The sequence below is a fragment of the Pan paniscus genome, chromosome 17 (genome assembly GCF_029289425.2).
Source record: "Pan paniscus chromosome 17, NHGRI_mPanPan1-v2.0_pri, whole genome shotgun sequence".
NCBI classification, from domain to species: Eukaryota; Metazoa; Chordata; class Mammalia; order Primates; family Hominidae; genus Pan; species Pan paniscus.
In genome coordinates, this window is record NC_073266.2 from 91642432 (window position 1) to 91659300 (window position 16869).

General features: G+C 40.0%; 1 protein-coding gene across 6 annotated transcripts in view; it reads right to left on the bottom strand.

Annotated features, from left to right (window-relative positions):
- FBXO15 (F-box protein 15) overlaps positions 1-16869 on the bottom strand; it is a 74028-nt gene that overhangs the window by 38860 nt on the left and 18299 nt on the right. For 5 of the 6 annotated variants that reach the window (XM_003827292.4, XM_055102364.1, XM_055102362.1 and 2 more), the window contains 3 exons: positions 13444-13570; positions 11957-12039; positions 10844-10986 (listed from right to left, as the gene is read on the bottom strand). In XM_003827292.4, the coding sequence (XP_003827340.3) occupies positions 10844-10986; positions 11957-12039; positions 13444-13570 (353 nt within the window). The remainder of the gene's footprint in view (positions 1-10843; positions 10987-11956; positions 12040-13443; positions 13571-16869) is intronic. The other variant, XM_055102361.1, reaches the window with a different exon arrangement.

Here is a 16869-nt window from a genome sequence, read left to right on the forward strand (position 1 = left end):
CTTTGCTCTAATTTCAAAACCAAAAACATTGCAAGAAAAGAAAACTATAGACAAGTATCTCTCATGAATAAAGATGCAACAATCCTCAACAAAATATTGGCAAGTCAAATTCAACAATGTAGAAAAATAATTATATATTATGATCAAGTAGAATTTCTCCAAGGTCATCACAGCTGGTTCAACATTGAAAATCAATTAATGTAATCCATCACACAACAGGCTTAAGAAGAAAAATCACATGAGCATAACAATACACACAGAAACAGCATTCAACAAAATCCAGGAAAAAAACAGGAATACAGGGGAACTTTCTCAACTTAATAAAGAATAGCTACATCAACCCTGTAGTTAACATTGTGCTTTATGGTGAGAAACTCGAAACTTTCTCATTAAGATCAGCAACAAAGCAAGGATGACTCCTCTCATCAGTGCTTTTCCACATCATCCTGGAAGTCCTAGCTAATGCAATAAGACAAGAAAAGGAAATAGAAGGTATCCTGGTTGCGAAGGAAGAAATAAAACTCTTTGTTCAGAGATGACATGACCATCTCGGTAGAAAATCCAAAAGAATCTAAAAGAATGGCCAAAATCCAGGACACTGACAACACCAAATGCTGGTAAGACTGTGGAGCAACAGTAACTTTCATTTATGGCTGTTAGTGATGCAAAATGCTACAGTCACTTTGGAAGACAGTTTGGCCAGTTCTTACAAAATTAAACGTACTCGTACCACATGATCCAGCAACCACACTCCTTGGTATTTACTGAAAGGAGTTAAAAACTTGTGTCCATAAAAACCTGCAAATGGATGCTTATAGCAGCTTTATGCATAATTGCTAAAACTTGGAAGCAACCAAGATGTCTTTCAGTAGATGAATAAACTGTGGTACATCCAGACAATGTGATATTATTCAGCACTAAAAGGAAATTAACTATCAAGCCATGAAAAGACATGGAGAAAACATAAATGCTTATTACTAACCGAAAGACGCTGGTCTGAAAAGGTTAATACTGTATGATTCCAACCATATGATATTCTAAAAAAGGAAAAAAGTATGGAGACAGCAAAAAGGCTAGTGGTTGCCAGGAATTAGGGAGGAGGGAAGGATGAATAGGTGAAGCTCAGAGGATTTTTAGGGTAGTGAAACTGCTCTGTATACTACTGTAATAGTGAATACAGACCATTAATATTTGTCAAAACTCATTAAATATATAACACCAAGAGTAAACCCTGCCATAAACTACGGTAGGACCTTGGGTGATTATGACATGTCAACATTGTCCACTCTAGTGCAGGATATTAATAATGGGAGAGGTTATGGTTTTGTGGGGCAGAAGCTATATGGGAAATCTCTGTACCTTCCTCCCAGTTTTGCTGTGAACCTAAAACTGCCCTAAAAAGTACAGTCTATTTTTAGAAAAACTCAAATGATAGAAGCAGCATACTTTGTTATTTAAGATTTACCTCCCTTAGATTCTTTAGTATTCCTCTTCCTCTCAATACTGATAAAAATACTACAACATACTGCACCATGCGAAACATTTTTCCTTCAGCTTCTGAAAATTGGTAATCATTAGCCTGATACAAAGATCAAATAAATATACATTTCTTCATACTTTGCATTGCTGATCAGGCCCTTTGGCAAGCTCTATTTACACTTCAAAGACACAACTGGACTATTTCCTGTCTTCTCTTTCACAGGGTGGCACCATCACCTCATCAAAGTGCTCATGGACAGCTATGCTGAAAATAGTTCACACAGCAGGCCTCATACTGTCAATTCTTAGGAAGATCTGCTTGCCAGCCTGGCCCTTGGATGTGGTCTAGGCATTTGGATTTCAGGAGTGTTCTCACCCACCATTCCCTAACCAGTAAGGGTGGTCCCTGTACCTAAACAATTTGTACAGTGTGGTTAATGCTGAACATCCTCTTTGCTTCTGAGAGTGTGGAATTCTGCTAGTGCCACGCAGAGACTGCCTATGTGACAAGCCCACAGTAAAAACCCGGGGTGCTGAGTCTCTAATGAGCTCTCATTAGAGCTGTCTAATGATAGACAACATTTCACAAGTCTGGTCACAACTCATTCTTGGAGGAATTAAGAGCACTTTGTGTTGACTCCATGGGGAAGGACTCTTAGCTTGCACTGGTTTCCTGCAGACTTCACCCCATGCCCTTTTTAACTTGGCTGACTTTGTTCTGTATCCTTTCACTGTCATAAATCTTAACCAATAATGCAACTATATCCTGAGTCCTGGGAGTCCTCCTAGTGAATCACTGAAATTAGGGAGCCAATGTCATCTATTTACATTTCCAAAAGAATAGAAAACAAAAGCTATACAGAAAAACCCACAGGCATTGTTACGAGTTCACCTTAAGTTTTCATTTACAAATCACTCTTTCAGTATTTCCTTCACTATTTACCCACATTCCCTCTTTCCTCTCATAAATCCAATTCAGATAGCAAAATACTTCTTCATCTAAACTTCTTTTTAGCTTAATTTTAGTGGCAATACACAAAGAAGCAGGTAACAATATGTGCAAGTCTAGGGATCATACATTTTTCTTTGAAAAGAAATTAGATCCTTTTTAAAATTTTCCACATAGCCATGACTTGACAAAGTGGCAGAACACATAAAAATACAAAGAAAGGACACTTCCCAGTTCCTTGGAGGAGGAGTATGACAAAGTTCCAAGGAGAAGCAGTCAAATAAACCCATAAGGAAGAAAAGAAAGGACACGGATCCTTTTTATTCACTATCAGGTAGTGCTGAGAGGTCAAAAAGCCTTTCCCTAGACACAGCTTCTTACTGAGGGAGAATAATGTCTAGAAGCATGAGCAATATTTTATGGAATTAGAGGACCTACGGTCCTCCTAACCACGCCAAAATAGAACATCCTCAGATCTGAAAGGACAACAGAGGAAGAAAAGTAGAGCAAGACTTAGTGTCCACTGGCCTGGGAGCTGAGCCCGCTGGAGACATGTCAGAACTCAAAGCTAAGAGACACAAGCTGTTGCCTCAAAATGGATGACTGCAGCACTGGCTGAGCTGGGAGATGTTGCTGGTCAGCCAATGAGGTGACGCTTATTTCTGAGCATTTACCACTGAGTCAGTTTGGAAATATTCCTCCCACTCTGTGACTTGAGAACCTAATCCCAGGCACCAAGAGTTAAATGGGTTCTTCTGGTTTGTTTTTAGTAACAGACACTGAAAAAAAATCAAAGGACCTTGTACCAAAGTTCATGGGACAGAGTTAAGAAAATAGAACTAAGGGATATTTTGTTCAGAGAAAATATCGTGACCAAGAGGTGGACGACATCAAATTGCCAGAACTCACTCTGAATACTTCACTGGGATTGTTCTGCCTGAAAACAAACACGAATCCTTTGATTATTTGCATTCCCTACATATTCAATTCTAGAGATCCTTTTAGCCAGTATAAGGCAAATTATTCTACACAACGCATTCTATACTTTCTAAAGAAATACATATGTATCTTTTAAAGGATGAAGATATACACTGATACATAGATATATCATAATGCATAATGTATAATTGAAATAGCTACTCATTACTTTTTCTATGAGTCTAAGATTTATTAAAATATGAATAAAGGGTTTATGTATACAAAAATAATTTGACAGAAAAATCTGGAACTGCAAAAGATGTGAAAGATGTTTTGCTCCACTCTCCTGGGTATCTATTTCTTTAATGATACTGTACTTTCTTGGTCACTGTAGTTTCAGAGTGGTTAACATCTGCTAAGCCAGCCCCCTCTCAATTCATTTTCAAAACTTAAGACCTGGATGGTGATCACACAGGTGTTTTCTTTACAATTATCTGTCTTATGCATTTCTCTGTGTGTCATTTCACAATACAAAGATGTTTAATTACCAAAAAAAAGGAAAAGCAAGGGAACAATTAACACAACAGACAGAATGGTGGTTCCCTCTGGCAGGAAAAGAAGCAGATGAGAGCAGGTTGGGGACATGCAGGCTGCTTCAAAGTTTGTGGTACTGGCCTATTTCTATACTGTGGTGGCTACATGATTTTTTATTGTATTGTTTTTCTGTAGCCTGTATACATAGAAAAGATTATAGTTTCTCATTAAAAATTTGAAACAAAATTTCTCAGCCATTTCATATGCATATGTGCATTTCCAAAGTGATTTTTTAGACTCTACTTTGCAAGTTTGATAATAAATTTCTATTGGGGTTTTTAATAGGATTGCAATGACTTGGTGGACTTAATTGGAGCATCCATAAAATCCCTTATTCAAAAATAGAATCCTGGAAATGTCCATACAGAATGACCAAATTCTGGCTCTATTAATAAATTATGTCATAGTTGAAGTTTTATCCTTTCCACTCAACCCTATTACCCCGGCCTGGACCCTCCCAGTAACCTGTCTGGACACTGCAACTGGTCACTTCATCCCCACCCCAGCTCCTCCTGGTGTGCCCTTCCTCAGAACATTCCAGAAATCCCTCATGCCACCCCTCCCCACTCATGCTTGTGCCTGGATTCCCAAGCCTCTCTCTGTCCCTAACCCTATCAGGCAGGGATCACATGGAGGCAGGGCTTCCCTCTGTGTGGCCCATCTCCTGCATTCAATAACGGTTTGTTAATAGATGAACCCCAAACGACCCAGCCTCATCCCTTTACTTCCTGCAGCTCCCTACAGCCTGCCTGGTTAGTGTCAAGCCAGGCTTCACAGGTCTCTCGGAGGATGAAGAGAACAGAGAGCCACCTACATTCCACAGACGTGATGACAGAACATTTTATCCTTGATAGGGAGAAAGTCTTTTTTAAAACATGGGGGCAAAGTGATTTATACCCAAACGCAATGACATAGCTGAAATTTACTAAATATACCACATGGTACCACAAGAGAGTTTCTCAAAAACTACAGAGGACATTCTATTTGTATAATACTTTTAAAAAGGTTACAAAGACACTCTGATGGCAACAGCACCCTCTGCTGACTCCTAGTAGTGCAACCATGGGAAGTAGAAATATATTTGAGTCCCCTTGGAAATCCTACTTTGTCATCTTTTTACTGGGGGGAAAATCATAAAAGGCGAATTATTCCTAACTCAGTTTCCCATTCTCCTTCATATAACTTAACCTCTTATGCATTATAACAATCACATAACCATCAAGGGGTTTATTAACGTTAACACAAAATTGGCTTAAATGTTACTCCAGCAAGTCAACAGCCTACCCTGACCACACTTACAGTGCCAAAACTTTGGAAACACACTGACAGTCACACACACACACAAGAAGATACACTCTAAAAGCACATCATTTAAAAGGCAAAAATATACAGGAAGTATATTACAGGAAGCAGGACATACCCAGCTCTGGAGTCGCACGGACCTGAGTGCAGACTGTGCCACCTACTAGCTTTACAGAACAGAGACCTGACTCTCTACCACCTTCTGATTCCTCATCATGGGGAGGTAAAAGTACCCACAGCTCAGGCTTGCTGTGAAAAGGAAGTGAAATACTTAACATGAAACATTTAGCAGAAACCTATAATGAGTGCTCAAAAATTTTCCCTATTATTATCATATTCATCATTATTAAGGGCATATTTTAAGTATGAGGAATGCAAATATAAAAATTAATCAACGTTATGCTGTATTTGTTTGCAATAATGAATGGCGAGCCCTCTTCTCTGAAGTTCTAGATAGTCCCCTGAGACAGACCTAGCACCTAACAAGCCCTAACTCCTCAAGAATAGAGTGATGGGATAATTCTACATGTGTATGGATCCCAACATACATAATTCTACATATGTATTTCTTTTTTTTTTTTGAGACAGGTTCTTGCTCTGTTGCCCAGGCTGGAGTGTAGGGTCACAATCATGACTGAACCCTGGAACTCTCGATCCTCCTACTCTCAGCCTCTCAAGTAGCTGAGACTACAGGTGCATGTAATCATGCCCAGCTAATTTTTGTATTTTTTTGTAGAGACCGGGTTTCACCATGATGCCCAGGCTGGTCTGGAACTTCTGGGCTGAAGCGATCTGCCTGCCTCAGCCTTTCAAATTGCTAGGTACAAACATGAGCCACCACACCACATCACATAAAGGTAGGCCAGGGTGTGGTGGCTCATGCTTGTAATCCCGGCACTTTGAGATGCATAATGTTAATAATGTTAATATTCCCCTTGACGATTTTATGACCTGTGTATATACACATATATATATGTGTATATACACACACACATGTTGTATAAACATCAAGGGTTCTATTAACATTATACACAGAGAGAGAGAGAGAGAAAGAGAAAGAAAAATGATTTTTTAATGGCAAATAATGTTATAAATGAATAAATTCTGTATAAAGACTGTACAGGAGTTCTCTGTACAATGTAAAATTATTTCAAAATAAACATTTTTAAAACTGAAAGTAATATAATTAGTGTCTTGGAAGCAATTTTTATAGAACAGTTGGTATTCTGCAAAAACTATGTCTTATAAGCCATCTCAGATGAGAAATGGCACAAGTTCCTGATGTTTGCCTTGTAATGAGAGGATGACATAGACATTAAGTACCTAAACACAAATTTCATTTTTATTTGTGTAGCCAAGTAACCTACCCTAGGTACAAAAGTAGAAAGTACTCTGCCAGACGTTGAATTTCTGAGGCTTTTTATTTCCAGAGAGAAGTACACAGTCATGTACTTTAGAAGGGGAACTCTGATGCCCTTCCTCTGGGTTGTAAGAGAAAAGGAATCAAGGCAGTGGGGGAAGACCAGCAGTGGCAGCTCTGGAACAGCACAGTGGCCTAGGAAATAGGCCCCACCAGCCTCCTGGGGCCTCCCCAGACCCTGGGAGGCGGGATGAGGGCAGGGCTTCCCAGTCCTGGTGGAGAGGCTCAGGCCCTCGCTGTCGCCTTGCTTTGGTCCCACAAGGAGGGCCAGCCTGCAGCTGTGCTCTGCAGCATCCTGAAGCTGCATCTTTTCCTCTAGAGGCAACAGAGAACTGCAAGAGCTTTGACCAAAAAGATCCTGGCCAATGCGGCTGAGAATCCTTTAGCTAAAGAAACAGAAAGAGCTTTAAGATAACAGGCCCAGAAGAGTCTATGTAAGAGCCCCTCAACTGCATGGCCTTTGGGAGCCACCCATTCTCTTTGTGATATTTATGTGCAAGCCTACTATGTGCCATGACAGTCCTGAACAAAATAAACCAAAATACTGCCCCGTGGAAGTTACTTCTCTTAAACATATAAACTACCTAAATAAGTAAACTCAGTGTGATAGATAGTGCTATGAAGAAAAATTGAGGCAGGCAGGTGAGAAATGGGGAGAGTGAGGGCTTCTAGGTGTAGCAAAGTGGGTAAAGCCTCACTGAGAAGCTGTCAGTGAATCAGGCTCAGAGAGACATGACCCCCAGGACCCACACTAAGATCTGGGGCAGTAACGCTGCAGGCAGGAGGGGCACACCAAGAATGTGAGGCCACAGAAAGCCTGATACAGTCAAGGAACAGAGAGGAACTCACTAAAGCTGCAGCGGAGCTAGAGTGGGGAGGACAGAAAAGGATAAGGCCAGAGAGGGGATGGCAGCAGTGTGGGCTGAGGTGGGGGAGGCAGAGTGGGGACACACAGGGCTCTGTAATGGTTCACAAGGTTTAAAGGGGAAGGAGAGCTCTGAGGAGCAGCTGTGGCTGGGACCAGCCAGCCATCTCACCTCATCTCTGTGGAAATCGCATCTTGTTCCCCCATTTCCCAGGCCAGCTGCTACAGTGGTGGCACCAGGTCAGGCTAGATGCCGAATTCAACACTCCATGAGGGTTGCAGCCATGGAGAGCAGAGACTCAGTTCTCTGCTAATACTGGCATAAAAGGCACAGCGTTTGTACCCTTGGTGTGCACTAGGGCACACTGGGGGCACCCTCAACAATGTACACAGTGTGTACTTAGTCAAAGGGATATCATAGTCTCCAGTGTTCATGAATATAACAGAGCTTCAAAATACACATGGCAAAAACTGATAAAACAGCAAAAAAGTACACAAATTCACTGTCAGAGCTGGAGATCTCAACACCTCTCTCTAACTGATAAAACAAGTAGGCAAAAAATATCAACTCTCTCAACCGATATTACCTAATTAATATTTTCGAACACTCTACTCAACAACAGCAGAACACATTCTTCTCAAGTACACAAGGAACATATACCAAAATAGACCATATTCTGGAACATACAACAAATTTCAGTCACTTTTTAAAAATTCAAGTAATACAAAGCATATTTCCTGACCACAATTGAGTTAAATTAGAACTCAGTAACAGAAAGATCTCCAGAAAATCCTCAGATATTTGGAAACTATATTACACACTTCTATCTAACCCATATATCAAAGAAGAAATAAAAGGGAAATTAGAAAGTATTTTAAAGTGAATAAAAATGAAATAAAACATATCAGATTTTGTGGGATGACACTAAAGCAATACTTAGGTGGAAGTTCATAGCACCAAATGTCTCAATATGATAAAATGAAAGTTCTCAAATCAATAATTTCCACTTCTCCCTTTAGAAACTAGAAAAACAGCAAATTACAACATAAGCAGAAAAAAAGTAGAAAGAATAGAAATCAACATGCAAATCAATGAAATACAAAACAAAATAATACAGAAAAAAAGGCAATAAAACCAAAAGTTAGGTCTCTGAGAAGATGAATAAAATTGATAAACTTCCAGCCACACTGATCAGGAAAAAAAAGAAATACACGAATTACCAATATCAGGAATCACGTAATGTCACTAGATTCTATAGACATGAAAAAGATAATAAGGGACTATTACGAAGAACTTTATGCCAATAAAGTCAGCAACTTAGATAAAATGGACAAATTCCTTAAAAGACAAAAAATACCACAGCTGACTCAAGAAGAAATGGATAACCTAAATAGCTCCATCTCTTTGAAAGAAAAGGAAACTGTAGTTAAAAGTCTTCTCATAAAGAAAGGTCCAGGCTTGGATGAATTCTACCAAAAAAGGAAGAAATACTACCAATTCTATGCAAAATCCTCCAAAAAATCCAAGAGGAAAGAATACTTCCCAATTCATTCTATGAGACCAAAACCTCACAAAGAAATCACAAAACAGCTGGAAGATAAAACGAAAGAGAAGTAACAAGAATTAAATACTTCATAAATATCTTAACAAGAAATGTGCAAAACTAGTATGAAGAAAATTCTGAAACACTCCTAAAAGACATAAAAGTATTTTTAAACAAACTGAAAGATGTTCCACATTCTTGGATGGAACAATTCAACAACAAAGATGTTAATATACCTCAGGTTAATATGTGGAATTGAATAATTCTGATAAAAATGCCAACAAACATGAGAAAACCTAGCAATCTTCCTGAGCCAAAAAGCAAGGAAGACTCAAAGACAAAGAGGATATCTACAGGACACAGAAGCAGCCCGAAGCAGATCCCACCGACCAAGAAACTTCAAAAAGAAATGTCTATAACTGACTATAAATTATTAAATAAATAAATATCCAAGAGTCCAAAGTGACATTAAACAAGGGTGGGGGCGAGGAGGAAAGAAGAAGAGCTCACATTTCTTCCACCACAGGAGATGACTAGTGCATCACTGAAACTGTGCTCCAGAGTTAAAGAAGCTAATGACTAACAGAAATGCTTGAGTTTGCAAGATGGCAGATAAGAAAAGAGGCAACTTACTAAAATAATAAAACGCCCTCCACTTGTAAGACAAAACTGGCTGAAATCAGTCGGAACCAACATGGCCAACTGGAGTTTTCACAGATGGAGCTTTCTGACATCACAGCCTGAATTCCCACCACATGTTTCATATTAACTCCTCCTGAATTTGCAAGTGACCTATGAGGGCATGAAGAGGTAACTGCGCCATGCCTGAGGACTTTCCAGACCTCCCTTTCCTTCCACCAATCACCTACTAATCCCAGAATCCACTCCCTACACCTTTTCTAATAAAATTACTGCATCAAAGCCAGCATGAGGAGACAGATTTGAGCTGGACTCCTGTCTCCTTATTAGTGGGCCAGCCATAAAAAGCTTTTCTTTTCTCAAAAACCTGGTGTCACAGTATTGGGTTCCAGCACATTGGGCAGCAAGCCCCTTTTGCTCTGTAACATCAATTTCTTCATCTGAAAATTGGCAGTTAAAAGGAAAGAATTAAGCATTTGCTCTGCCTTTATAGAAGTTCACCCAGGTGATAAGAGAAAGTTCTTTATAAAATCTCAGTTGATAAATATAGAAATAGTGACATAATTAGAAAATCAACATTTTTAAACAAAATATTTGATTTAGGCAAATATCATTAATGGGTGTCAAGTCCACTAGATGAAAGACTTTGGAGGACCAAAGCTCCCTCCTTTCCTCTGTCTGCCCCAGCCTCTGTCCTGGCTTTGGTAGGTGTGGCAAACAGTGATGCAGTACGTAGAGGAGAAAGGCTGGTTTCTCTTTACTCTCATCCTGGAGCGGCACGGGCCCTGCTGGCAAATTTACCACATTCCTTTAAGAAAGAAGGGAAGAAGTCTGGGGAAAGCAGAGAGCATGGAAAAATAATAAGGAAGCATCAGTAGAGAAGACGAGTAGGGGCTACCCCCAGAAGGTGGCATTGAGAGTGATGGTGGTGAAGGAGACAGAGCCAGTGCTGAAGAGACTCGGTCCAGTGAGGACTTTCACAAGTCCTGGGATGACACACGGGTCTGGGAGGATACTGGTGCCAAAAGATTATAAAGTGACCAGTGAGGGCAATTCTTAACTCGGACATCAAAATTCGTTCCCTCACCTCAACCTTTAATTTCATAATGAAATAAAAACTCAATCAATTTCACCTCTCTTGGTGAAGAGATTGCGAAATGTACCACATAGGTAGAAAACCCCACCGCTGTGCAGATCAACATGGAGTTGGTAGCCGTGCAGTCCATACTCGGGGCTATCATCCAAAAAGGGGCTATGTGGAGGCAGTTCATAGGGGCTGAAAAGCAAAACAAAAGAAACATACAAATTTGTCAACGCCAGGGATAAAATTCTTGGTTTGAAAATACTTTTTAAAAAATTACCATCCATATCAAAGCACTACCTCCTACGAATGAAACTCCATAGGATTCCCTATAATCTTCAATACTGTGAACTTAAAAGACTGCTCAATATTCCTTTTACCAACTTCTATAAAAACAGGCAATGATGTGAGTTCTGTAGGCAGCCACAGCCCAGCACGGGTGCACATGTTTCTGCAGCTGATCCCAGGATGGCCACTCTATAAAGGCCACTCTGCCCTCCATGTTGTTCTCAGTGTCCAGGGGACAAAAGTGCTCAGCAGGAAAAGGCACTGAATACCGATCTGCAGGACAAACACCCAGGCAGACCCAAAGCCAAAACAAAGTTTTATGCAACAAGAAAAACATGACTACGTAAGGCGACAAACTCAAAAATACTCAGGAGCTTCTCAGGTAATAAAAAAAAGAGTAAGGGAGTCTAAGTCCACAGGAAAAGGGTGAGAGCTATAGTGAAATGGGAAGCCTGTGCGCCACCTAAAGACACTCGAATTCATTAAAAGACACACACTGTCCAGACCGGACAGAATCATCCGCAGGCCAGGTTCAGCCCAAGGGCCATGAGTCTACATGCCTTACAAGATGTGAAAATTCACATAAGAGCAAGAACTTGAAGGACAGTAGTGGCATCTTGAAGTAATCAAGCTATCCTACCCATATAAATAACAACCTACTAGGTACAAATTCCTTAACCCAGAATAAATAAAGCAAATATGTATTCGTGAATAATCCAATTATTTTAGCGACAGCTAATTGTGCCTGTTGGTTTGTGTTTACTGATTAAAAACAGAATATCTCTGCAGCTATTCTCAGGATATTAAGATGGCATCAACTTCTAATACTTTATATTTACTGTACAAAAATTCAACACACCCACATATAAATACATACATAGTAGCCGAGCCTAATGTGCTCCTCTCCACAAGGTGATGAAAATGAAGATTTGCCATAACAAAAGCCAGTTCTTCCTCCTTCTGAAAAGTTAATTGAGAAGAATACATATTTCAACCAAAATGCTTAAATTTTTCACACGATCGTTGTGAAGATTACAGCACATTCATCTTGCAGATAGAGGCACTTTCTTACAAATATAAGATCACCACAGTGCTAATGCATTATTACTGCTAATATGTTACTACTATCTAATAAGACTTATATTTCATATTGACAGCAGGACCACAATTCACCCAAATATGCAGAGCACACAGGACCAAAAGAACTCACAGCCTAGAGCTTGTGAAATACCAAAAGATATATATGATAGTTGTGAAACTATGCAGTTAGTTCCAGGCTGTTTCAAATTCCTTTCAAAGACTTTCACAGATACCAGATTAATTCTACAAATACTGAACTTTACTGACACAATGTTCCTCTTGCAAGTAACTGCTTGATTTGGTCAACGTGGTGGGAATGATTAGATTCAACTTCTTCACTTGTCCATGAGGTTGAATAGCAGAAAATGCAACTATTTGGGGACTGACCTCCATTTCTCCCCAGATTCACAGCTGACACTGATGGGCATAGGTGACCCCAAATGGTAAATCTGAAGGTGCCACTCTCCAGTAGCCAGGCAGAGGACAATCGAAGCCACCAGAGTGCTCACAACTCTGCAACTGACAAAGCTGGATGCATGCGAGTCACCGAATGCAGAGCAGGCAAGCTGCGGTCTCGCCCACAAGCCACCTTCACACAGAAAGGGGAGGAGGGAAAGAAAAAGTGACGGCCACAGTCGGCTAAGGAAAAGGGATAAGAGGATGGTGTTGTCTGAAGCTAGGGTCTTAATCCTGTCTAGTCATTGTAAACTAATGCATAACGCCAACTCAGAAACAGATTTGTGAACTACTATCTTAAAATATCAGCCAGACCTGGTGAAACAAGAAATCTTATGCAGAGAGAAAGGATAACATCGTAGACAGCTGACCCTGAAGAGCAGATTTCACTCAATGCCGCACCTACAGGATCAGAAACAGGCTTGGGAGACAAGCTTGCTGAACACATAGTAAGGGAAATGTTGTCAGAGAAAGAGCATGAAAGGAAGAGAAGAAGGAACGTGGACTGATTGGAAGTGGGAAAGCCACATGACATTAAAGGAATAGCATGAAGGAAAACATGAAGGCAGGAAGAGGTTGTTGTCTATGATAGCAGAACAGCAGAACAACAGATAGCAGAGTTGTCTATCATAGCAGAACAGCACAGCAGCCTCGGTGGAACAGAGAGGGCCATGTTAGCTTGAAAAAATGAAGTTGGTGAGATGGTAAAACGGACTGCAGTTAGTGAAAAGCTTAAAGGATTTTACATTTGAAGTCATACATAATGGTAAGTAAATGTGGTATTGTGATGGGGAAATGACACAGTACATACAGGGACTCAAGTCTTACCTTCCACACTCCCACCAGGAGGCCAGGGTGCAGGCAGAAGATCCGAATGAGTCTGTCACAGCCAATCATGGTAGATACGGTCAAATGACTCAGATTGTACTTTGCAATTAAAGAATGCCATCGGAGTCTTTGAACGTTATGCCAAGGAAAGGAGAGAGAGAAGTGAGCTTTCCTGTCCATAGTGTTGTCAATTCTCTTTAGCGTATCACAAATGTGTTTGAAGAGCATGTTAATGATGTGCTCAAACTAAGTGGCACGTTGGCAGGGTGAGGACACAAATGAATAAAAGGCAAAATGGATACATTCAGATTTCCAACCCAACTAGGTATTTCTTCCCCTCCGTCTTGCTCTTACTGTCAACTCAATGACCCAGCCGGGAGGAAGTTGAAGGACCAGGAAAGTGATGAAGTGGCAGCATTGTCTCCTGTTCTATTCCCTCCAAATCCAGCACAATACAATCTAAAGTAGACTCTCCATGTGTATTCCTAGTCAAGTGAGTAAAACGACACAGAAGCAAAGATACACTATTTCAAGTGACATAAGAACGGGTGGTCTCAGGAGGTGGCTGGAAAGCAGATGGGCCTTTTACAGTTATTATCAAGGATAACTCAGAGATAGTGAAAGTTGACACATCAGAAATAAACTTAAACTAAATCACCAGTGTTTTCATAAAGGAGACACTAACACAGCATTAGACTGAAATCCCTGAGGAGCTGGGGCCACATCTCATTCAACAGTTGGTGCCCAGCACCTCAGGCACAAGCCAGCAGGCAATAGGAATTCAAAGGTACATTAAATAAGTAAGTTAAAAAGGACACCAGCTGCAGTCCAGCTTCAAAGTGGAAGGGACTGTGAAGCATCAAAACCAGATCCGCAGCTACCACATGACCCTAGTCCCATGTTCAGCTCTTCAAAATAACTTCTTGTGCAGAGAACCACAACTGGGTAAGGAGAGACGGTCGGTGAACGTGTGTGATGTAGAAATTAGAAATAAACCCAGCATATGCAGAATACACTTGGAGGAGGATAAATGCAGGGTCAGGAACCTCACTATGGAGTCAGAGAAACCTGAGGTAAAACATTAGCTTCAACCTACAGTGACTTTGCGACTATCACAGGCTGGTTCTTTGTGTATGAAATCACCAGCCTGCTGAGTGGGGACGAGAGCACAGGGCATGGGGCAGGTGCTCAATAAATCGCAGTCCCTGCTAGTATCATTAATGTGGATAGAGGAGGCCGGGTGGGGATGTGAGAAACCTTCTTCTCTGAAAATCTGGCTGTAGAGGTACTTATTAAATAGACTCTGAGAATGTGCTGAGTCCTCATGTGCTTGGCCTTACAGCCACAGACACAGAAACTAAGGCTGACGTTTCCCCAGCAGTTCTCACAAATTTAGGGTGGGACAGCACAAGTTGCGGAGCAGAAAATGCTGGCAAGGAAGAAAATTTGGAGTCTGACTAGAAAGGTATAAATTACAGGGAAATCCAGATTACATCAATAAGGCTTTCACTGTTGAAAAACTTCTCATAGAGGAAACAAAAAAGACCCAAATAAAAATCACAAAGGCTCTTTTTGGCTGTCACACAGATGCGTACAAGGATTTATATTCCTGCATGATGAAAGCATTCACTTACAAACTTGCAATAAAAGTGCCGATCAAAACAAATGCTAAAAAACACTTTTAGTTTTGTTTATCACAGTTGATCAAAGGCTGGCTGGAGTCCATGGAAGTTTCACGGAAATAAATTACATCAAATGAATTTTCCCAATGAATTCTAGCACTGGGCACTATGTAGTATCTATTACTTCTGACCTTGATGACCATTTCAGGGAAATACTGTCTTTAACTGAGCTTTATAATTCAACATTATCCATTTAACTTAATTCTTCAGGATCATTTGAATTAATGTTAGCCATTTTGTCCTAATATCTGTAAGTAACATTTCATGATATGCCAAGTAACATATTGTTTAGCAAAACTAGTACAGTTTGTGTACTTATTCTACAAACGTAATTTTGAAATGCATAAAGCCTAATTACTACATTAGAAAAAGCTGGCTTCCTTCATGATCCCGTATGAAATTTCAAAGATTTATCCAAATAAACGTACCATTTTTTAAAAGGTAACTGTTTCCAAAGTAACTTCAGTAATATATTTAGGAAAAATAATTCATTTTTCATCATAACATTAAGAATATTTTTAGAGTACAATAAAACCTGGATTTGCCAGCACCAAGAGGTCTGAATAGTCTTACATTCAGAGCATGGGAAGAGAGCTCAGTAATCACTAAAACAATGCTCAAAGAGCAGGCGCCATGGAGAAGAGCCAAAAACAAGGTCCCCAGTTACAGAGCTGCAAAAAAAAAAAAAAAAAAAAAGTGTCTGTATCCAGGGAAACCATGAAAGAACCCTGTCCCTCCATAGAGATGGCAGGCACTAATGTCAGATATCACAGTATCCTCCATAGCAAGGACAGACAGGAGAGAAACCAATGGGTGGAACTGCAGCACGCAAGGATGGTAAGAAAACGACATGGTAAATACTCCTGAAAAGTCAAAGAATACTGAGACAGTGAAGGAGATGGGAGGGCAGGAAACCAACGCAGGAGAAGGCAGGTATTACCTTTATATTTGCAATATATCTTATATAAAGCTATGTTAGCTTGCTCCAGAGATGAGGATGCTATGCATGCCATAATCCAGCTTTTAGGAGGAAGCAATCAATGATGAAAAAGACAGCCTGAGAGAGCTGCTCAGAAAGGCAGAATGCCAGCCTCATAGTGAGTATGGACTCAGTGCAAAGCCACCTGACAACAGAATAGTAAAGGGCTCACTAAGCATTACCCATGTGCTGCACACTTAGCTGATCTACGCATTTTATAGTGATATCTTTTGATCGATCTTATTCATTGCAGTCATATATGCTAAATACTATGCCAGTATAACGATCATTCCATTTCATAGAGGAGAGAATGGAGACACAGAAAGAGTAAGTTACTTGCACAAGATCACATATCTAGTAAGTTCAACAGAAGGCAGACAAAATAACTCATAATTATGATTTGGTTTCCTCATATTTAGACTATGATTAGTATACCATTTACTAAAGAAGGAAGATATCATATATCTTTCTGTTAAGATGGTTAAAATGAAAAACCTCAAAGGTTAGCCATCAATCATCCAGGAAATTTTGTTAACTAGAACATCATTCTTTACCATTAAAGACAACCCCAAGATACGAGGAAGTTAAATTTAGACCTAATCAGAAATGTGATAAAATGCACTCTTTTCCTCTTCTACATTAATGCAGAATGTACATTTAATATGTGATAAAATTAAAAAACGCTGCTCTTATTTTTTAATTACAAAAGTAATGCCAACTAATATTTACATATAAGATGCTCTCACTCAACAGTTCTGCTGATTG